This window comes from Gadus morhua, chromosome 11 (assembly GCF_902167405.1).
Source record: "Gadus morhua chromosome 11, gadMor3.0, whole genome shotgun sequence".
Classification (NCBI taxonomy): Eukaryota; Metazoa; Chordata; class Actinopteri; order Gadiformes; family Gadidae; genus Gadus; species Gadus morhua.
This window is the reverse complement of record NC_044058.1, coordinates 11,120,851-11,144,573: the sequence shown is the minus strand read 5'-3', so window position 1 is coordinate 11,144,573 and position 23,723 is coordinate 11,120,851. Positions and strand designations below refer to the sequence as shown.

Here is a 23,723-nt window from a genome sequence, read left to right as displayed (position 1 = left end):
GTTGGGAGGAATTGAGAAGACAAGGAGGAGTGGGGAAGAGGAGAGGAGCAGGGAAATGCACAGGAGAGTGGAGAGGAGAGAAGAGGAGCGGGGAGGAGAGGAGCAGGGAGGAGAGGAGCAGGGAGGAGAGGAGCAGGGAGGAGAGGAGCAGGGAGGAGAGGAGCAGGGAGGAGCAGGGAGGAGAGGAGCAGGGAGGAGAGGAGCAGGGAGGAGCAGGGAGGAGAGGAGCAGGGAGGAGAGGAGCAGGGAGGAGAGGAGCAGGGAGGAGCAGGGAGGAGAGGAGCAGGGAGGAGAGGAGCAGGGAGGAGCAGGGAGGAGAGGAGCAGGGAGGAGAGGAGCAGGGAGGAGGGGAGTGGGGAGGAGAGAGGGAGGGAGGAGAGAGGGAGGGAGGAGAGGAGCAGGGAGGAGAGGAGTGGGGAGGGGAGGGAACAAGCTGTCTGGCTGGTGACTTCCTCTCGGTCCATCTGCCCTCATCCTCCCATGCAGCCAAGGCAGCATGGGAGGATGAGGAGTGCAGGGGTGGAGGTGTAGAGAGAGAATGGTGGAGCTGGAGAGAGAGAAGGGGGGGGGGGGGGGGTGGAGCTGGAGAGAGGTGGGAGAGAAAATTGAAGTGAGGGGGCAGGGCGTAGAAGGTTTGTGTGGATGCTTGTGTGGATGCATGTTTGCTTGTGTGTATGCATGTGGGTGAGATTGTTATACATGTGAAGAAGAGTGTACATTTGTGTAGCTTTGAGGGTGTTTGTGTGTATGTGAGCATTTGCATCTTTGCCGGTGAGATTGGTATCTCACAGGCATATTTACGCGTATGTCCGTTGTGTGTGCGTGTGTGTGTTTGTGTAGGTGTGTGTGTGTGTGTGTGTGTGTGTGTGTGTGTGTGTGTGTGTGTGTGTGTGTGTGTGTGTGTGTGTATGTGCATGGGTGTGCATGAACCTGAATGCACATGAGTAGAGATAAGGATTGACTTGAACACAACAGACGACAAAGAAGAAAGGATTAAGACAGAGAGAAGAGAAAGAAAGAGGGTGAGTGATAGAGAGAGTGCAGGAATGTATGAGCTGCAGAGAAACAGTGACAGTGAGAGAGCAAGAGAGAGAGAGAGAGAGAGAGAGAGAGAGAGAGAGAGAGAGAGAGAGAGAGAGAGAGAGAGAGAGAGTAAAAGAGAGAAACCAAGCCAATAATGGAAGGCCCATCTCTTCTGCTGCCTGCCTCCCACTAACTGCTGGCCCATGTGAGGGAGGGCTCTTGGCATGACTGCAAATGGCTTAGCAGAGTGCATTAGCTTAGCGTAGTGAATTAGCTTTGCTGAGTGCATAAGCTTAGCGTAGAGTATTAGCTTAGCGTAGCATCCATGTGGGCTCCGAGGCTACATCGGCAACTGGAGGCGTGTGTACGGGTGTGTATATGTGTGTGTGTGTGTGTGTGTGTGTGTGTGTGTGTGTGTGTGTGTGTATATCTCATCCCAAATCAATGTCACGCTAATATCCAACCTTCTCAACATGCATGAGCCTCAGCTGACACTGTTGAGTCATCGTGGTAACAATAAATAAAAAATTATAAAAAGTGTTATGTAATTCTGTTCCCAGTAACCATGGAGCTGCTAATGTATATCGACACAGGCTGGGAGCACTACATGCTAGCAGAGAAAGTTACGTGTCAATGGCGAAAACTGAATAAGCCGGCGAAGACTTCCTGTAGCAATGAAATCTACATTTAGCGGCAAAAACTATGTGTAGCGACAAAAGCTATGCTTTAGTGAAGTAAAGTATGCATTAGCAACAAAAGCCAATTGTTACTGATGAAAGCAAGCCGGGTAAAATCCTGACTCCAGCATCTTGGTTCAATTCATTGGCATCACACATTGCACCTGTTGACCTAGCAGAGACCCTGAGCCAATCACACAGCCCACTCAGTCGACGCCATTCCAGACCAGTAGACCTTTAGTCTAGTCCAGTCAAGTACAGTATTCCAGTCAATTTATTTATATTATTTCAAATGGCCCACCTACAGTTCAAAACCTAATTGTCACAGTTTCTTGCACCGTACCAGATTAAAGCTTTAACTTGATCCACATCTGTAACAAGTGTGGATCTTTAACTTGATCCACGTCTGTAGTCCCTAGTCGAGAACAGAAGCAGTGTTGCACTACTTATACTCAAAATAATCTTAAACAGGTCATTCATAAGTGTTCTTTGAACAAATGAGGAATGAATATCTGGGCTTCTCTTGATGACATTGCCATTATCACTTGACCAGTGTCTCAACTGAATGAAAGCACAAATATCTCATTATTCTCAATCCATTCCCACCAAACCAACCTCAAATCCTGCTACCACAGCCGAGACGGTATAGCCAGGGACCCTTTGGTGGTTCACATCGGCTCTAAATCCAACTCACGACCAGTACTGCTATCGCCGATACACAATACCTACACTCCTCAATTCCCTGAGGGGAAGGGTAAAACCAACACCTGTTTGAGCTGTAATCCTAGACCACTATTTGCCCCACATTTGCCCCATAAAATTGTCAGTGATAATGAAATGTAAAGCATGAGTTTAACCTTATTGCAGAGGGTATTTCGAGTCCTATCTTCAATTTTTTTAAAACTTTGTGCATTTAAATTTGAACAAGGATCAATCCATATCTATATTGTGGCAACCACTGCATCACTTTTCATCTAAAATATGTAGTTGTTTGATTTTCCTTAAAGAAGATGCATAAAGGAGGATCCATAGAGAGTAATGCAGTATATTCTCCTGGCTGTCAGGTTTTAGGGGGGCGTTATACTGAGCAGGTTGTGAATCTTCCTCTGGGTCTCTGAGCACCTCTCCAACATTATGCAATCGACTCCCGTGCTCAGCGCACCCAGGTCTGTGTGGTTGTCACCGCTTGGTATTAAATCAGTCCTGTTATCACTCCCTCTCTTTTACCTCCACCTTTACCCCTCTCTCTCTCTCTGCCGCCTCTCTATCACTCTCACACACACACACACACACACACACACACACACACACACACACACACACACACACACACACACACACACACACACACACACAAACACAGAAGGTTTGCAGCCCTCCTGGCAGGTTCTCACAAAGACTACCACCAAAATCCTTGAAGGTCCCTCCGAAACTTTCGAGTTGGCGTTCCACCTCACATTTCACGACGTCTCTCCCAACTGACTCCGGCATGATGTTTAGAGACCCCGGGCCCCCCAATTAGGGACACTCATAGATCGAGCGCCTCGACTACTGGATGGGGAGGCAGCCCACTGCAGCACGCCGTGCACACAGGCCTATAGCATTAGTCACAGTTGCGGTGCCATGATACTAATGGAATCTTCCTTAAACGTACGGTAAATCGCCTCTCACCCACACATAATAGCGAGATATTGACTCAATGTCGAGAGAAAAAAAACGTACAAGTAAAAAACAACAACACTGCAGTTGGAGAATGGATTGATTTAAATATAGGCCTAACCTGCAGGCGCTACAATTTTCAGGAGGCAGGGAGGGGGGTGCAAAGTTTTTGCGTTGGTTAAGTAGCCTACATTGTCGGCCATATCACCCTCGGCTGCATAATTTTACATGCGTTAAAGATCGGTGGGTTTACAGATTCGTCACCAAAGAAAGCCGTGAGTACCTCAATAACCCGTGCAACAGCATCAGGGCTCGAGTGCACACCTTATCACAATACTATAATTGCCGCATGCACTGCTCTCTACAGCTATCTCTCTCACACACAAACACGCACACACACACACACACACACACACACACACACACACACACACACACACACACACACACACACACACACACACACACACACACACACACACACACACACACACACACACACACACACACACGCTCGCCCGCGCACTATCTGATTCGAGGGAAGTGGCGTTTTTTTTTTATCCGATAGCGACTTCGCCTCTCGCTCAATACACCTGTCGGCTATGGCGCGTTCGAGTACACCTCTAGCTGCGTAATAACGTATTAGCGACAAGTAGATTGATGTAGATGACGAGATAAAAAAGGAGACAGAGAGTGAGAGGGACAGGGAGAACGCGGGAGGGAGAGAGGGAGAGAACGATAGAGAGACAGAGAGAGGAGAGATTTATAGGGGGAGGACAGGAAAGAAATATGATTGAGGAGAAGAAAAAAAATCATGTATCCCGTTATAATGGCTTACCTTGGAAGGGAACATAGGACATGTTCCAACGGCATTGAACGTGTTCTTCTGCGTCTCAGCTGTCTCGCGGCACTCCAGAGGCAAGACGACACGAGTCAGTAAAATAGAGATAAGCTTTTCACTGACGAAGCTCGCGGCGAGGCCAGTATTCCTTACTACGTAAAAATAGGCATCGTTCCGCGCTCGCTTACACACATTTTAGATGTCCTCGTGCCTCGAATGTTAGATGCAGAATGAGGGGTTGTGTGTGTATGTGTGTGTGTGTGTGTGTGTGTGTGTGTGTATGCGTGTTGTTGTTGCACGCGCTGTTATTAAGGTGTGAGGGTGAACCGCGAGAGTGAATGAGAGAGAGGGTGAGAGAGAGAGAGAGAGAGAGAGAGAGAGAGAGAGAGAGAGAGACAGAGAGAGAGAGAGAGAGAGAGAGAGAGAGAGAGAGAGAGAGAGAGAGAGAGAGAGAGAGAGAGAGAGAGAGAGAGAGAGAGAGAGAGAGAGAGAGAGAGAGAGTGAGCGCGCGTAGGGGGTTGGTGGCTGACAGCGTCCGCGTGCTCACTTCTCAATATCTCTAACCTATGTTAAAGCCCATGTATTTTACGCACTATCGTCGCTTAGAAAAGGGGTAATGCAGCGAGAGTAAATTGACTGCAGCCGCTTCCGGCTACATTGGCGTCTTTTCCACTTTACTCACGAACGTGCAGTGAATGCACAATAGTGCACGCGCGCAAACGCATAATCACGCACACAGAACACCCGCCGCAAACTACAGTAGGCATAGGCCTACTATATAGCTGAATGTGACTTGTCACTTTGCACTATTATTTTTGTGATGTAAGTTTTGGCAAGCACGCTGTTTGATGTTGCATATTCAGTGTCACCTATTCCGCTTCTTGTATTTTAAAAAATAATGAGGGGCTCGAATGAACATTTGATTACAGACCCATTGAAGATGGCTTTTCTAAACTTCCCCTGCAACAAAAAAGGTCGCACTATAGGCAAAATGGCGCGTGGGCAATGAAGATTTGTCTCCTAAATAATAAAATAATGATAGTCAATGAAACTCCAATAGTAGTATTTACAGCACATGACCATATTGGGCAACCGCACACTTCATTTGGTATCAATGGAACCAAAATGGCGTTGTGTGCTTTTACAGTTGGCTTACAGTAACCACCAGGCCCTGATGGCAGAAGTTTGCTACAATCGCGAGATGTGGGTACCATCTAGTGGTCTCGAGCGGCCACTGCATTCACAGGAGTTTAAATTGATTATCAAGCGGACAGCACAGCAGTCACGTAGGTTCTGCTTATTGAGTTAAAAAACCTAAATGTTGAAATGTCTGCCGACCCCCTATTCTTAATCTATGAATACGAGTTGATGATGGATGTTTAATGAATGACCATTGCTGATAAGTATTTGGATAACCCCCATACACACGCACACGCAAACACACACATTCGCACTGCAATATAAAGGAAAACAAAAATTGCCAAAACATTTATCCGAAAAACAAAAAACGTCCGGACATTTTGTTAAAAGGTGAGGTGAAACTTTTATTTTCAAGGTTACACATTAGTATCATCGCAGGGTATACATGTACAAACATTGGTTGTCCAAAAGAACTGAACTTGGACTTGACTACAAATAAGAACAAGGCTAGCTCTCCATAAGATTTAGGCCTGAATTCAAACAGTTGTTTTCCTTGTATACATGTGTTAAGATATTTCCCTCAACTTCCGTCTAACTATATGACCCAACAAGCACTTGACGGGAATAACATACCATAGAAAACACACCAATACATTCATCAGCATCTTATAGGAAGCTTTAGCGACATCCTTGCCCATCCATAGCGTATCCATGGTTTTGTGTTCAAATCAAGAAGACTTTGGGGGTTTCGAAAACAAAACGCCTGACAGTTTAGAATCATCATGAAACAAAGTGTTTAATCGTTTTTTGTAACCTGAACCATACAAAAAATACTTTGGGCTTATTGTATTAAGCGTAACATACAAATTGAATTGATGACTCTAATAATCTGTAAAAAATATCAACTTTCAAAACATAATCTTACCGTGTTTGTAAAATAAAAAAAATTCAGAAGGATGTTTTCATATCGAGTCCATACCTACAGTCTACTCGTCACCAGAAGTACATCTATAGATATCAGAGGAATGTTAACAGTAAATCAAGCCTCAACAACACATACAATTCAAACCCATAGTTACTAAATTTATATCACCGATCGTTAGCCGTTAAAGAGCAAAGTAACATTAGCCTCAAGGAAATTAAACAGTTGTTGTAACAGTTCTAGTAGGAGAGGATCCGGTTTGCATTTACAGTAAATATGTTGTCTGCATGGTCCCTTGAGAGGAACAGGTGTACCCTCACCTTACAAAGCAAAAATAAAACTATATCAGAATCTCTTTCACTTTTGAGGTTCTCTTTTTAATCTTGTGGCACTAGACAAAAAAAACCGACCTATTCTTGAGAAAAAAATAATTGAATTATTTCAATCAAGAGTATACATGTTGTTTGCTTTTGAGTATACAAAAATCGTACTTGATAGAACCCTGTCAAAGGAAAACATTAACAAGGGCCTCTGTCAACACCCGTTTTTTACCCCACCCGACCTAACAGTGACCTGTTTGGTCGCTATGGTAGCGTAACCCGTCAGCCCCGTGACACGCGAATAACCTAAGGTCACCGAACGATACAAGCAGTCACTGTGTAGGCACTAAGCAAAGCAACCACATAAAAAAATTATAAATAAAATAAAGTCATCATGTCATACAACATATTCTTAAATTTGGAATATATAATTCTACTTATAAAACAAAAGTCCACACGTTTGCTCCTAGTTCTATGACGGACAGATGTCAAACATAAACAGGTTATTGTTGTTGAGTTGCAGGTGCTGGTCCGTTCTGTGCTAAAGGGGAGAAAATATACAAACCTCTTGTGTATCGATTCAGGGTTTGAGTGTACCGGGATAATAAGTCCTGTGTGTGGGTGGGAGGGGGGGGGGGGGGGGGGTAAGAGCATGGAGGGGGGATGGACCTGAACAGCTCAAAAGCCAGAAAGGCATCCAAAATGAGTGTTGCCTAGCGACCTCTGGAGGGGAAGGGGAGGAACAGCCTCTGTTGGCCAACAGCTCCTTGCTCCTGGCCAAACTGGCTGTAGAACCCCCATCATGATCGCCCCACGCGCCAACCAGATGGCAGCGCCAAAACACCGCTAACTCTCCAGGCTAAGTTCCCCCCGCTGCCAAATATGTCATTGGGTCGCCCTCCCCTCCTCTCTTTCTTTTCTTCCATCCCTCCTTCTCCCCATCTCCTCTTGTTTTCTTCATTCTCTCTCTCCTCTTCCTCCATTTCACGTTTCTCTCTCTTTATCCATACCCCCCCCAGTCTCCACCCTGTTTTCTCTCCACCCATCCATTATTATCTCTTTCTTCCCCACCGTCTGTCCCTCACCCTCTCTCTCACCCTCCGTCCCCCCACTCCCCCTCTACCGCCTCCCCATTCCTCCTCCCACCTCCCTCAGTAAACACTGACGTTCCCCCACTCCACCAGGTACTGCACCTTTCCGTCCGGCGTGACACGCCTCGCCAGGATCCGGACCGCCTCCCCCCCGCCGCCTCCCCCTCCCCCACCTCCCCCGCTGCCTCCCCCTCCCCCTCCTCCCCCTCCGCCTCCTCCTCCACCACCCGCCCCCACCCCCCCACCACCGATGCCCACCTGGTGAGACGCCAGCCCCCTCAGCAGCAGGGACGGGCAGGGCTCCAGCAGCTTGTGGGTCGGTGGGTGGGGGTGGGGGTGCTGGTGAGGGTGGGGGTGGGGGTGGGGGTGGGGGTGGGGGTTGGGGTTGGGGTGGGGGTTGGCATGGTGGCTGTTGTGGTGCTGGTAGCTGCCGTTCATGTTGTGGTTGTGGTGATGGTGTTGGTGATTGTTGTTGTTGGACTGGAGGGCGCACGGAAGGCAGGGGGGGGTCACCCTGCATGTATCCTCAGTGCTGGGGGGGGGGGAAGGAGAGAGAGTAGAAAGAGAATTTAATTTGACTTTGTATGCAGCTTATTTTGGCTTCAGAGTCAATAATCAATACTAATTTACATCTGAGTTTGAGGGGTGAATGCCCTCTCAGAAAGCAGTTTGGAAACTTTTTACTTTCATTTTATTTCTCAGATTGGGATTTAGTCATGCAGAGCACTTTCCTATCTCTCACTAGGTGCGTTTCCATCCCGCTGATTTTATGCGAACTTTGAAGTATCGAATCAGTAAACGGTGATGGAAACACCAAAATTCGCATAACGACCGGCCATAGCAACCCTGCTGACATCAACGTGTAACGTCATCCCCCTATTCCGCTCCAACCACTTGATGGAAACGCACCTAATTCAAATTACTTTTTTGCGAACTTTCTAAAGATTTGCATCACCTTTTAGATGGAAACGCAGCTACTGTGTAGAAGGTTGTTAGTTGATGGAGATAATATTTTCAGATAAGATAAGACACAATGATTATTCGCGATATATTTTTGCATAGTAACTATGGTATCAAGTCCCTTTTTTGAAACAACGAAGGACTCCAGTAGGACTGAGCCCGAATCATTTTATATCTGGAAATTGTTCCTTAGGAAGGTATTAAAATCTCAATATAGCATTCTGATAGACGTTTTGCTTTGTTTTTATGACGATTTCAATTCAAAAGCATTTCTTTATTTGGGGACTGCAGGAGGAAGGCTAGGTTACACTTCCTCTGAATATCCCAGTGATTAAACATATAGGGAAGGGCGCTAGATAAAACGCTTCACCTCAACGCTTCAGTTGAGGTGATGGAAGCCGACATCAGAATGGCCCAACATGGAATGACCGAATTATCATTAATTAGTGTTGGATATTCAAACGTATAACAATCCTAAAGGCACCAAAAAGCTCTACCTACTTATAATAACAATGTGTTGATTATTTGTTAAACCTGAATAGAAGAAGTAGCGATTTTATTTATGCTTTGTGATAACTTGGAAGAAGGTGTTCTCTCATACTGTGGAAACCGTTTGTTTGGAAACTTTTATGTTACATTGAAGCTCTGCTGTAACCAAGTCGAACTCGGACTGATGAGTGGATCTGAAAGCCAGTGACGAGAAATTGTTGTTATTCTATCTGTTTTACGAATTGAGCCCCTTTAGAAAATGACTGAAATTCACTGAATATTCAGATATTCGTTCGGAAACCAGCCAAATATCCAAAGCTAGAAATGATGTACTCAGGCCAGCCCTAGACTCCAGCAAGGTCTTCATTTGGAACAGATGCTGGTTGAAACACCTGAATTATAATACTTGAGTTACCATCTGCAAAAATACTGTCTGACTCTTTTGTCATTCGTGGGATTTCATCACTTTGGCAAAATACCACAAATTTTAGCAATTTCCGTCAAAATCTTCAAAACTATTTTCACACTCTTGCTTTTTTTTCGGCTTCCTTCATTACTAAAATGTATTTGTATTTTTTTTAAAGCCAAACATCTTGGCTGTAAGGAAAAAGCTACTTACAAAAACCATCATGTTTTTTTCCACTGCTGAACTCAGATTCTACCCACACGCACAATGGAGGTTCACAGATGGTATGAAAGAGGTCTTTCGCCGGAGCTCATCTGAAAGCCCATCAGAGCAGGATAAAAGTTGTGTGTTGTTACCTGTTGTAGTGATGCACCGTCCTGGAGAGAGGAGTGTTTCCGTTGTAGGTGGGGTGGTAGAGGGCAAACATCCTCTTAGGAGGGGAGCTGGAGGGGAACACAGGGTCAAATGAGGAGGGAACACAGAGCCCTCAGATGTCCTAACACACCTTCTAGAGACCAAGAGCTCGGACGCTGTGTTCAGTGTTCTTGGAGAAATAAGTCTGGGTTTGATACCCGCTGTAATAGTAGGTGATCCAGTGTTTTAGCACACAGATAGTCATGTCTCCAGGAAACCAGGAAATGGAAGTTCCATTTCGGTGAGGGAATGTTTAAGATGGTCTCTATCCTGGTAGTGACTGTATTTTCAACCTTATGAGCAACATCGCTGTGCATTGGCTGACTGATTTTTTTCGCATAAATACACAATATCTTTTTCATTATAACTCACTCACTCATCTTCAACCGCTTAACCAGGGTCGGTCGTGCTTTTTCATTATTTACAAAAATGTAACTTAAGGTCAAAAGTTCGAGCTAATCAGGGAAGTAGCAGGTAATAAACCCAACTTTTGTATGAAGTCCAGAGCAAATAAAGAGTCATTTTATTATTATATTAAACACAACCTCACCTCAGGTCCAGCTCCTCTTTGCAGAGGCAGGCCCCGCCCCCGTAATCATGGCAACGTGGCAACAGTTCCAGTTGGTTTGCAGGTGTGGGGTCTGGACACGGCTGTGGCAAAAGGGGACGAACACACACACACACACACACACACACACACACACACACACACACACACACACACACACACACGCACGCACGCACGCACGCACGCACGCACACACACACACACACACACAGGTCAGGACAGATGCCAATCAGAACGACTGCTGCTATGTCATGGCTAACCTTAGTGTTATCACTTTCATCTACACACTCCTGTGCACATATTCATAGAAACACGTTCATGTACACACATTTATAAACACACATTCATGTTTATATGTTCACAAACACAGATTAATTTACACACACACATCCATATGGATAGACATTTGTGAACACACACATCTTCCTGCAAGTGAACTCCCAGCTTGCCTGGTAGTCAAACTAGCAACCCTCCAGTTATGGTATGATATGCTTGACCACCTGAACTACTCCTGTTCTCGAAGCATGTGGTACCACATTTTTCTCAATAACATGATAGCATTATTATATTTAATCCTGCAATGCTAATATCACTTCAATTTAATGGCCCACAAAGATACAAACATCACAAAGAGCTTTTTACAAGCTTATCTGATCTGTTTGTCTTACAAAATGCACAGTGTGTAGACATAAAAACCTGCTTAGAGTCCCATTGAGCTTCAAATCTACAACAGAATCTACACACACACACACAAATACAAGCCACTCAAAATCACACCAAAAAACATATGCCCAAAATCACACACACACAAACACACACACACACACACACACACACACACACACACACACACACACACACACACACACACACACACACACACACACACACACACACACACACACACACACACACACATTCTAACCCACACACAAACAAACACATTCAATCACCCAGAAACATCCGCTTAAACACATACACACACACACGCACACACACACACACACACACAAACACACACACACACACACACACACACACACACACACACACACACACACACACACACACACACACACACACACACACACTCACGCACAGATTAGCATCAGGGGGTGTGGGGGATGAAGAGCAACATGAAGCCTATTGTTTCTGGATTAGCGCATTTGTTTGTGGGAGAAACGGAACGTAGTGTAGGAGGAAGCAGTACAATGAGTATTCATGGGTACAAATATGATGTATAAATAGTCAACCACACACGTGATGTAGCCTGACGCTCAGAGCCCCAGGGAATACACTGTGGAAATGTAGATGTGGAAAACAGACTTTAATTTAATTACTTAGAATCTGAATTTGAATGTGATTCCGATCATTCTGATTTTAACATTCTTAACATGTCATGTCATCTTAAACATTGTGATTCTAATCCTTTTAAACATTATTATTCCGATAAAATTTTTGAATGCTGTAAGATAGTCATTTAGCTCGGTTTTACTTAAAAAAGCTAACTTTCTCTATTTTAGATGGGAATGTATGGGAAATAGAGGGGAGGACATGCAGCAAATAACGGGGGTCAGGATTCGAACCAGGGTTGCTGCGTTCAGGACTGAGCCTATACGGTACGAGCTCTACCCGGTGGGCCAATTCTCTCATTTTAGTTTTTAACCACAGTGAATATTCTCGACAAGCATTTAGGGATCACAGCACTTTAGACTCTGGAGATTGGGGATCAAACAAACGCAGTACATTTTGTCTTGGATTCAAGCAACCTAGCAGAAACTACATTTTGCATTTTTTGTAATAAACTGCTATGGGACGATATAGCCCCTGTAAGGGATATTATGTAATTGGACGTAATGTTTAAAAAAACATTAAAACATAACGGGCAGTACTTTTCTTGCATTTGCACGGACACCACTGTTTTGAAGATAGGGGGCAGAAGAGAGTCATCTATGCTGAGGAGACAGACAACAAGGTTGACAGGCAGACAGGATCTGTCTGACCAAGACATTGATTGTTTGACAGACCGTTGTGCAATCTTACTCTGCAGACATTTACTCATTTACATTGCCGACACATATATTTCATGCACATACAGACAATGCATGTGCGTGCGCATACACACTCACCTCACACATACAACACAGGCACACACACAGGTCAACTTTTGTAGCCCTCTATCACAGTGTCCTTCTCACCCAGACACACAATCACACACACACAAACTGTGACTCATGCTCTTAGTCACACACACACACACACACACACACACACACACACACACACACACACACACACACACACACACACACACACACACACACACACACACACACACACACACACACAGTTTGAGGCAGCTGCACTGACCTGTGTCTCTACGATGCGACGCTTGGATTTACGAGACTCCAACACCCCCGCTCTCCTCTGACAGGAAAGTGATAGCGGGCTTATGTGCACCCAGACACACACATATAGTCACACACAGATACACAGTGACAGACACACACATACAAATGAAAACAATAAATAACACAACATAAGCACATCCTTGTGTAGCCCCTCACAACAGAGAGAGAGAGAGAGAGAGAGAGAGAGAGAGAGAGAGAGAGAGAGAGAGAGAGAGAGAGAGAGAGAGAGAGAGAGAGAGAGAGAGAGAGAGAGACATGGAGAGACAGAGGGAGGCCATGTGCATCAAGAGGGAGAGAGCGAAGGCTACAGAGAGGGATAGACAGAGTGATAGAGTGACACCTACAAAGAGAGAGGAAGAGTGCAATACACAGAGCGCTATGAAGAGGAATCAAGGGAGAGACAGAAACGGAGTCCGAGGAAGAGAGAGTCAAAGACACAGAGAGATGGAAAGAGAAAAGATTACCAGATGTATACAGACACAGAAATAGAAACAGATTTCAGATAAAGTCAGACAGAAAGAGATCAAGGGGGATTTGATACACAGACAGTCATAGAGAGAGAGACAGACAGACAGAAACAGAGGGGTCTCCAGTAGATAGCTGGCAGCAGTACAGTGTGTTAGTCGTGGTGTGAAACACCAGGTGTTCTGAGGATGATGTTGTTCCTTTCACTCAGTACAAAGCTACTAACGAGCAACACCTGCCTATGGAAGCCCACTACCTTAATGACCTACCTGTCTTTCTTTCACTATTTACCTTTAAGTCATTTAGCTGACACTTTAGTCTACAGTGTCTTACAATTCATTTATTCTAGATACATGAAATTAATGACCAGTTAGGGTTAGGCCAGCAGCCTGTTGGTAGAATGGGGACATTCTACCAACAGCATTCTCGACACAGCCTTTCCTTCCTGTAATATGTGTGACGTAATTTAAGCTCTATTGGGTGAAGAAAAAGTCCTATTCCTACAACATGTCAGTTACGAATTCCCCTTGCATTCGGGCAATTTAAGAAATGTTTGTGCTGTCACTTTGTATAACTAGAAAAATGTCAGGGACAAATTGTTCTTGTCTTTGTCGAACCCCAATCCCTCTCCAAAGAACTGAGCATCTGTGTGTGTTTCAGGGTGGCTGAGTGTGTCTGTGTGTTTGTTTGTTTGTTTGTTTGTTTGTTTGTTTGTTTGTTGTGTGTGTGTGTGTGTGTGTGTGTGTGTGTGTGTGTGTGTGTGTGTGTGTGTGTGTGTGTGTGTGTGTGTGTGTGTGTGTGAGTGTGTGTGTGTGTGTGTGTGTGTGTGTGTGTGTTTGTGTGTGCATGTGTGGTGTGTGTGTGTGTGTGTGCATGTGTGCGTGCGTGCATGTGTAAGTGTGTATGTGTGCGCGTGTGAGCAGCATGCACAGGGATGCGCGTGAGTGAACACACATAACAATGTTAAATGATTATTTCTTGTTTGGGTGAATACGACACAGAAGAGCATTTAGTCCTTCATAAGAACAAGAACACAGATCACTGTTCATGTTCCACTGCTGCCCCTGAGGGCTCTCAGGGAAGGAAAGACCACGGTCATTCTCTCACCTTCTCCTGTGTGTGATGTTGACGGGCGGGTCGGTGATGAGCGGTGACGAATCGGATACGAGAGGGGGCGGGGCTCGCACCTGGAGCCCAAAGAGACACTTCTTCTTCTTGATCTCCTTCCCAGACACGAACCTCGGGGGGAACATCAAAGCAGAGCGTTCACATTCATCCAACAATGCATTGAAAGGCTTTCAATAAAGTTGAGCTGTTAATTAGTTATGATTAATCATACAGTTTACGGGTTCAAAGAGAATTAGCGGTGCTGCAATTAGCTTTTAGTCTTAAGTACGGAAAATCAAATCGATCAAGCAATCAAATATTCATAAGTTAATGGATCTAAGGCCACAAACAGAATATTGCAGAATATTTCATATTTGAGTATTTACACTCTGCATTGGTCTCTTAACCCTCTTAAAAATGTTTCTGCATCACTGTAAATCTTTAAGTGGTTACCAGCAGAGAAAATCCAAGTCTCTGCTTATTGTTTGTTTTGAACCAACCCTGTCTGCCTCATCATGTTTGATTTTCTACCCAACAGCTGTCATCGTCGATGCATTTTTCCTATCCCATCTGTATTTCAACAATGAATGAATCACGAAAACAAATCTAAAAACATCATATCTAGCTTTTTAACGAGTCACGACCGTGTTTCTATAGTTTGTAAACACAATATTTCGAAACGTTGAATAACTGACACTTAAAAAAAATGAATTCAGTTAGCGTGATTAAGGAATAAAAAATATTGCACACGGCGATTAACTAATTCCTCATTGTATTTTTGTGATAAACACATTTACTGATCAAGATGTGTGGCGATCTAGCCATATGACGATGAGTAATTGTTCTCTAGTCTACAATCATCAGGTGACGCTATCCAGGTATGGCCCGCATTGATTCTCCCCGGGTCTCACCTGTCCTTGTGGGAGTTGAGTGCGTTGAGCAGGTTGTGACAGCGGTCCTGTCTGGCTGTGTCTGACAGCTTGGGAAGAGGAGAACCAGAATCAATCTCACACACACACAACAGTATCTGTGTATGCTTGGATATCTCTGAATTAAAAGATAAACTTTTAATTATAAAAAAAATTAAACAATTTCCATGCAGGATAGAAATTATTATTATTTCTTTTTTATTTAACCTGATGAAGTTGATTAAGTCATTTGATAAAAACTATTTACATGGTTGAATACTTTTATCAGACCAAAACCACAGAGGTTTAGGTTTTGTAAGGGTAAATGTATGGCTACCTCTCTTGATTTCTTCAAAATGAAGGTGCCACCAGATTACCTCTTTGTGACCATAGCCCATAGACTCCATGGGAAATAATCATGATAACATTATTGTTTTTATCCAAAGATGTACACCAAACAAACCATGTTAGTCCTCTTTAACATCATGTTCATGTACTGGGAACGAGTTGACATTAAGAGACATAACAACCCATCTCAAACTTCACGAAAGCTAAAAGAAAAGGCTCATGTTTGTCTTTCCAAAAATACAAATATTTACATGCAGGACATTACAAAAATGCACAAAACACATTTTGTATTGTTTAAAACACAACATTTTCTCTTCATTAGCTGCTTAAAGGCTTCAAGTCCTGAAGACAAAATGGTTGCCAGCATTTCACATTATTTCATCATGGAACTGGTAAGGAAATAGAAATACCGCGCCGAGAAGCAGAGACTCCCAGTTCTCGTTGGTGAAGGACATGATTTCATGGTCGAAATCAAAGTACTTCCTCTTGCAGCACAGGGAGAGATGATAGAGCACAAGATGGGCCAAGTCAACCCTGCATTGAAACAACAAACATAACAGGTTTACCTTTAGATCTGTCGACAATGACCAAAAGTTGAATTACGTGAAAATAATACAAAATCAGTTTTTGCACCAAATGTCAATATTTCTGCTGATTTCTTCTGATAGTGCTAAGTCAACCTCCACTTGATACATAATGGTTAAACTAATATTGGTATCTAATATAAATACCATTTCTGAATATATGTAGGTTTACCAGGTCATTGGAAGTCTCTGGATGGTTTCTGGTCCGTTTGCACACACAGAACACTGGAACTCATAGAACCTGAGATCAACACATAGCAACAATGAAATCAGTCAACAGTGAACCAGAGAGCCAATATAAACCATTGAGACACATTGGTCAAATGTCCTATGTAAAAAGTTATTTTAAAAATTAGGTTAATAAACATACAATAATTGTATTGTGGTCTCATGCAATTAAAACTGTACCATTATGTAATTATTTAATAACAACTTCAGGATTAGAGAATTTATATATTCCTTGATAAATGAAAAAAACTGAACCGATTATTATTTTACCTTCTCTTGTTTTATTTGTTCCTCTTTTTCTCTTCTGGCTGATATTATAAATTATACAATGTGCAACTCTTATAACATCATAATCACATGACTCAATCAATCAATCAATTCACCTGCCTGCCACTGGCTGCCATAACACAGCCTCATTTCCCACGGCAGTCAATCAAAATGTATCCCACCCTCAAAGGATAACAGCCTGTCAGAGAGCCGGCTCACACAGATGTTTAATGACAATAGCGAAGTAACGGCTGAGATGTACGCTTTTATTGCAATGGCCAGCTTTCTCTATAGCCAACATGGACATGCACGCGAACCCGCACATGCCCCTGGCTTTGTGTGATTTGTGGCGCTGATATGTGCACTATTCTGTCTATCAGCAGTCTGCACCCTTGGAGAGTGCTAGAGAGAGAGAGCTGCACATCCTTGTGCTGAGTGGGTAAGTGCTTTAATGAGAGAGAGAGAGAGAGAGAGAGAGAGAGAGAGAGAGAGAGAGAGAGAGAGAGAGAGAGAGAGAGAGAGAGAGAGAGAGAGAGAGAGAGAGAGAGAGAGAGAGAGAGAGAGAGAGAGAGAGAGAGAGAGGGGGAGAGAAAGGGAGAGAGAGAGAGAGAGAGAGAGAGAATTTAGAACATTACGATAAGTAATTAGAAGAGTAATGTTTGGACTCATTTTGAGGCTAAATCCAGTTAATCTAAGTCTAAGAACTGAAGCTAACCTAGTTATGTATATCTCTCTGTGTATCAAGAGAGAAAGAGTGAAATGAACCAGAGAAAAATAAAGAACAAGACAAAATACAAGAACAGAGGGATTGTTGTTAATTGTATAATTTGAACTCAACCTGGTGAGAGCTGGCACTGGGAGGAAGTAATGCTTTTCCCCCGCTGGTATTGATTGGCCAGTGTCAGGCCCCTTCCATTACTCTAACTAAACAGCACCACGCTCACGGCTAGTTTGGCCCCGTTAGGACATTCTGATCGACGTCTATAAAAATTCAATCAGAGACTAATTGTTTTACAAAAAAAAACTAAATTTATCAAAACACTTCATACAACACATTTTCCAACTTCAACACGATTTCAGGATTTCTGAAATATATCTATATTTTTTATCCAAAGCTAATTTAATTTGTAGACTAAACATGTCTATTGATCCCTTGGAATTGGATTTGTGATAGAGAGTACTTAGAGGAACACGGAACCGTGGGTGTTTTCAATTTAATAATTGATTGGAAAGTAACGCAAACCTGCTCGCACTTGATGACATCATTGCAAGGTAAAATTTATTTCCATTGTGTGCTGTCTGCAACTGCAAAATTGAATGATTAAAGTTATTTGATGCTTTATCGAAGGAAAATTGCCGTTACTTTTAAATACACATTACATATTACAGGTAATGGCTAGTGCATCTTGCTCATGGCTGCAGGTAAACTTAAGAAAAAACAATTAGAGTGAGATTTTCAACTCCTTACTTCAACCTCAAGTTTTTTTGTTGTTGTTGCAACACCTGCTTATCCTCCCCTCTCCATTCCTACACCACACGAGGAGACGAGGTATTGGTTAATAACCTCTCTGTGACTCACCTGTCTCCGTACAGAAGAGGCTTGCTCAGACACTGAGTGCAGGCCTCATGGAACCACTGGCCACAGCCTCCACACTGGAGCATCTTGAGGTTCCACCTGCCGAGCATAACCACCAACACTGCTGTTACACACTCCCTCACAACCACCACCACCGCTGTTACACACTCCCTCACAACCACCACCAGTGCTGTTACACACTCCCTCACAACCACCACCACCGCTGTTACACACTCCCTCACAACCACCACCACCGCTGTTACACTCCCTCACAATCACCACCACCGCTGTTACACACTCCCTCACAACCACCACCAGTGCTGTTACACACTCCCTCACAACCACCACCACTGCTGTTACACACTCCTTGACAACCCTCACAGAACAGAGTTGAACCTCTATCATTCTGCACAGATAATCACACAACCTTACATAAAGGAGGGAAGCTGCTGACATGATGTAGAGTAATCTTAATCTGGCCCTTACAGGGACATTTAGGAAAGGGTTTCCCCACAAGATGAAGGTAATTGTTGTTTAGGTTCTCTACCCAGCTATTGCTCAAGGAGATAGATTTTGTAATATTTTATTTACATTACTCAAATGTTATTTCAAATTCCTTATTTCTTGATCTTGTTCCTATTGTTGTTGTTCCCCCGTCGTTTGTTAGTTAAATATTTGTCATTCTGGGAGGATTTTGTTGTGTTTGAAACTCCCAGTGTTACTTATGTGAGATAAAGTTCCTTAAAAAAAGTTCCATAAACCTAGGTTACAGTATATTTATGTTGATTTAGGATTTGACAGTACTTATTCTGCATTCCGATGAACAAGCCTGCTTGTATGTAGATACTGTATACTGTAGAACTCACTCTCCAGGTCCAGCGCAGTAGCAGTAACACTGCTGCTGATTGGTCAGATGCTGCGGGTCCCAGTCTAAAGATGACAGCTGATAGGGAAGCCGCAGCTTCATGAACTGCATGAGGCGGGCGAAGCGGCCTCTCTTAAGGGCCCCACCTCTCTAGAACACAATATTGAACCGATGTGATTGGCTGGTGACCCTTCAAATGTCGACTCAAAAAAACATGGAGGAAATTTTACATATGCTTGAAAAATATGTATAGAGAGTAGTTGTCTTTCTTGTTTTATTTTTAGCTAAGATTCAATGGATAATGCCAAGAGAATGAGTGTAGAGTGATTGATTAAAATATTATTTATTCTCACTAACTCACTGGAGTGCCTGTGATTAAGTGATTACAAATGGACTTCTATGCTTAGTCCTAACCAGATATAACACCCACCATTCTTCTGAATTAGTATGAATCCAGACATCATCTTATCCCGAACCTTTTACTATAGTCCTAATACTGCACACAATGTGGACACTTCAAGTTTTTTTGGCCTTGCTAACCTTTGTTGCCACTGCGAAGACGCACTGCCGACAGATCCAGGAGTCACAGTCCGCCTCGGGCTCGATGGCAGGGGTGTGACACTCGGGGTGGTAGCCTGGAACAGAACAGAGTGTGGTTCATTCACTCTTACAAGAGGGGAAGAAAGATAGACAGCCTCAGTGACAACAACAGCAACACCTGACGTGTTATCTAGTAGGCTTCTCAGTTCTCAAGACTATATTATAACTTACTGGGAAAACATTTAAATGGATGGGTTGGTAAGGGGTATGCTAGTTTAATGTACTAACGTGATAAACAGAGATTATTGTTGAGTAACTGTAATTCAATTAATCTATGTTAAACAGATCATAGCTGAGCATTTTAAAAAAAAATTAACTTAAGGAATATGGAACATTAAAGGAAAAGGAAGCTAACCAATTGTGGCAACATATAACATGTTTAAGAGGACCTGCTAACTTACTGAGCATCATTTTAACCTGTTTAAAGCTACCACTCCCCTAAACACATAACTGCTCGCTAGCTTTAGAAAGTGGTCTGCCTGGCCTTGTGGAAGACTTTTCATGCACAATGAGTGCACAGGCAGTGTGCGTGCCATCGAATCACCTTATTCGGGCAGAATGAAATGATTGGACAAGCTTATTACAGAACTGCTACATCCAGATTACCAGATTATTTTATATATTTGTCAGAGCATTTGATTTACTGATTCCGGTCGGGATGTAAAGAGAATGTCAACATCTATGACAGAAAATGACTATGACAGAAAAGTTGCAAACACTAGCTTTAAGGGGACATGCTTGGCGACAGGCTAAGCGACATTTAACCATCAACATCAACTGTGATGACATACATTTACTTTTAACATAAACATTTTCTGGGTCAACATTTAAACAAGGGGAAATGCTAACTTACTATGGCGACATTTGAAACAGTTCAAGAGTGGATCTTTGAGAGGTGGGGCGTCACATATACAGCAGACTTCTTCCCCTCCAACAGCAACTAAGAGATATGTTGACAGGAAAGAGGTGGAGGAAAAGATGGAAGGATGGAGAAAGAGAAAATAAGGGTGGATGGGGAGAGGATGACAATAAAGACCATGAGAGAGGGAGAGTGAGCCAGCAGCGCATTCATTTATAAATATTGATTTAACTCATTGATTTCGTTGTCTCCTGCACATTCTAAATTCACTTAATCCCACCAGCTGAATTTTAGCACGGCCTAACGAGTTTGCCAACCTGCCCACGCAGTATGCATGCTAGCATGTGCTTTATGCAAGCACAGAGCAGTGGCCAACTTTCCAGAAAGAAAAGGCCACGGACCGGATAGTTAGAGACTCCCAGAACCAGTCCCAGACTCCCCAATAGAAATTAGCAAAAGCGATTCACAGCGGAGATATGTTGATCTCTCTGTACTTAAAAGTCAAGTAGCAATGTCCTCAATACATGCGAGTCATTGTACCGTATACTTGTGTATTTAAATGTAACTGATGTAGATAGGGGCGGACTGGCCATCTGTGGGTTCTGGGGTATCACAGAACGGCTGATAGTTTCAGGACAGGACAGGATAGGACATTCCACAGCAGGTTGCCTGGACATTCAGGCACTTTTAAGTTTAACTTTTTTTTAAGACCCAGGTTTTTTACGATCCTGCTCTTTATTTTAGCTGTTGAAAAGTATAAATACAAAGTAATGTAAGAGTAATTTTTTTATACATACATGGCAACTTATTTTTGATAAAAACGGCACACAACTCATTGATACGTTTTTCCAGCATTTACTCCTGTAAGTGTTCGATTGATACAAATATTTTGGGTACAAATAAAGCGTTGAGCACACAAATGTACTCAAAGAAATCATCACTACAGTATGGTACCAGCTGTTGCCGGCCCATCCGCAGTAGGTGGCAACATACATCTGGTGAAGTGCTCTTTAGTATTACATTACTATACAAAACTAGCAGCTTTCGTTACTGCTGAATTCAGAGAGACAGATGTCTGTTATAAAACCATTTCGACTCGACTCTGTGTCTCAAGTAATTGTAACTTTTTGAAGAGGTGTGACTTGTTTGTCTGATAGCCAACTTGCACATTGTAGTTTATCTATTCTAAATTCCTAACGTATACCATTCCATGGTCTTCTTACTGGCTTTCGTAGCAGCTTGTTTATTAATATATATTTAAAACCTATTATATTTATCATATCCATTACAATGAAGTTGTATATTTAATTACAAAGGTATGCAACTTAAATCTTCATTATTCAACCAACTATCAGAATTCCAACACATTGATGACAAAATTGTTGCTAAAGTTTGAAATTAATAATTGTGACTGATTGCCTCGTACATTATATTTATCCTTTATCCTTCATTAGTCTTGCTGATATGTCCAATTTGTTTATATCAGACCTTAATCCTTTGATGTAACTGCCCACGATTTGAAAGTTTCCTATTAAAGTCACTAAGACAGATTCTGACAGTGTCTTCCCATAATCAGGCTCCTTTAAGCTGTCCTGCCAAAACCGTGTCTTAAGAGAATTTTTTTTTATCATATAGCAATATTTACTAAATTGATACACACATTTTATCTACTGGAGAATTGTTTGAATAAGGTCCATATTGTATAATGTTGAGGTGATTCAACTATGTTTTTCTGTCATGCTCATGAAAAGGTATAATTTCCACATTAATATCCATTAATATCCAACATTTAGGATAACAAATGTTAATGAAATACTATATTATTTTCAAATACTAATGAAATAATATGAGTGACAGATTACATAATTTTGTGGAAGATAAAAGAATAAAGTAGATTATATTTAACAGTGTGTATGCTGTTATTCCTCCCGTTAATGGTTTCAGCCAGTACCGTATTGATTTGATTTCTTCAGGGTTTAATACATCTAATGAACATAACTCTGTAGATTCTTCATAAGTTTCATAGAGATCGTCTTTGTTTTGACGATATTATTTCTCAAACTTAAAGAAATACAATACTGCTCCGAGGAGAAGGCTCGCGACCGGAATGTAAACAAACGAGAAGGATGTAAAGTTTCTGACGTATAATTAAATCTGGGTTTGTTTTGGGCATCCCGAAAGCTGCTACCTTTGAATATAAAAGTAACACTAAAGAGTGCTTTCCCAGGATGTTCAAAGCCACCTACTGTTCAGACTTATGAACTACAGATGGAACTGAGTGCAGCTTCTTCAGAGTGTGTTTGCAGATTCTTTTTAAGAGCTCAACGTGTAATTTGTGCCAAAAGCGAGTGTAGAGAATTGCTCACTGGAGCGGATTCCCATATTGGTCATCAAAGATTTATGTGTGCCCTTATCGCACTTATCAAAATGATGTTATATTGTACATATATTGTTGTATTTGTAGAAAGTGTATAGTGCAGGTCTGCAGTTTTTTGTCTTTTAAATCTTAAGCGTTTTTTATATCAATTAGCGTGAGTGTGAAATATAGTATCCCCACCTGTTTTTAAAAACCTTTTGCTTGACATGATAAAAGTCTGATAACTTAAAACAACTCACAGAAGCCATAATCTATAGGCATGATGCCAACAGATGATTTGAAACGTATTGGAAATAAATAACATGTTAATAACGCAAAAATAAAAGGCAAGTGACTCTGAAGACCCGATGTTGTATGTGTAGAAAGTGCAGGTCTACTTACAGGAGTGGATGTCCTTCCTCAGAACCCAGAATTCTGAGTTGTCCTCAAATCTCACCAGACAGCACTGCTTCACACCATCCACCTGAGAGCAGATAGCAACCGGATGATTGACAAAACTAAATGGAAGTCTTTTCAAAACCCCACAGCACACACTTACTCTAACAGAGACTGACACATGCACATAGATACACTTACACCTAGATACGCTCAACCAGACACAGACACACTGACACAGAC

The 23,723-nt window shown here is 42.6% G+C and overlaps 2 protein-coding genes across 10 annotated transcripts in view; both read right to left on the bottom strand.

Annotated features, from left to right (window-relative positions):
* syngap1b (synaptic Ras GTPase activating protein 1b) overlaps positions 1 to 4,524 on the bottom strand; it is a 133,477-nt gene extending 128,953 nt beyond the window's left edge. For all 9 annotated transcript variants that reach the window (XM_030370664.1, XM_030370663.1, XM_030370668.1 and 6 more), the window contains exon 1: positions 4,198 to 4,524. In XM_030370664.1, the coding sequence (XP_030226524.1) occupies positions 4,198 to 4,219 (22 nt within the window). In that variant the 5' untranslated portion in view covers positions 4,220 to 4,524. The remainder of the gene's footprint in view (positions 1 to 4,197) is intronic.
* Positions 4,525 to 6,117: 1,593 nt separating this feature from the next.
* phf1 (PHD finger protein 1) overlaps positions 6,118 to 23,723 on the bottom strand; it is a 19,855-nt gene continuing 2,249 nt past the window's right edge. Inside the window, exons 3-15 of the mRNA XM_030370669.1 lie at positions 23,487 to 23,568; positions 20,723 to 20,809; positions 19,810 to 19,904; positions 19,271 to 19,419; positions 18,408 to 18,503; positions 16,506 to 16,574; positions 16,160 to 16,283; positions 15,405 to 15,472; positions 14,494 to 14,625; positions 12,881 to 12,959; positions 10,493 to 10,593; positions 9,885 to 9,971; positions 6,118 to 8,205 (exon numbers count right to left, since the gene is read on the bottom strand). Of these exons, the coding sequence (XP_030226529.1) occupies positions 7,734 to 8,205; positions 9,885 to 9,971; positions 10,493 to 10,593; positions 12,881 to 12,959; positions 14,494 to 14,625; positions 15,405 to 15,472; positions 16,160 to 16,283; positions 16,506 to 16,574; positions 18,408 to 18,503; positions 19,271 to 19,419; positions 19,810 to 19,904; positions 20,723 to 20,809; positions 23,487 to 23,568 (1,641 nt within the window). The 3' untranslated portion in view covers positions 6,118 to 7,733. The remainder of the gene's footprint in view (positions 8,206 to 9,884; positions 9,972 to 10,492; positions 10,594 to 12,880; positions 12,960 to 14,493; positions 14,626 to 15,404; positions 15,473 to 16,159; positions 16,284 to 16,505; positions 16,575 to 18,407; positions 18,504 to 19,270; positions 19,420 to 19,809; positions 19,905 to 20,722; positions 20,810 to 23,486; positions 23,569 to 23,723) is intronic.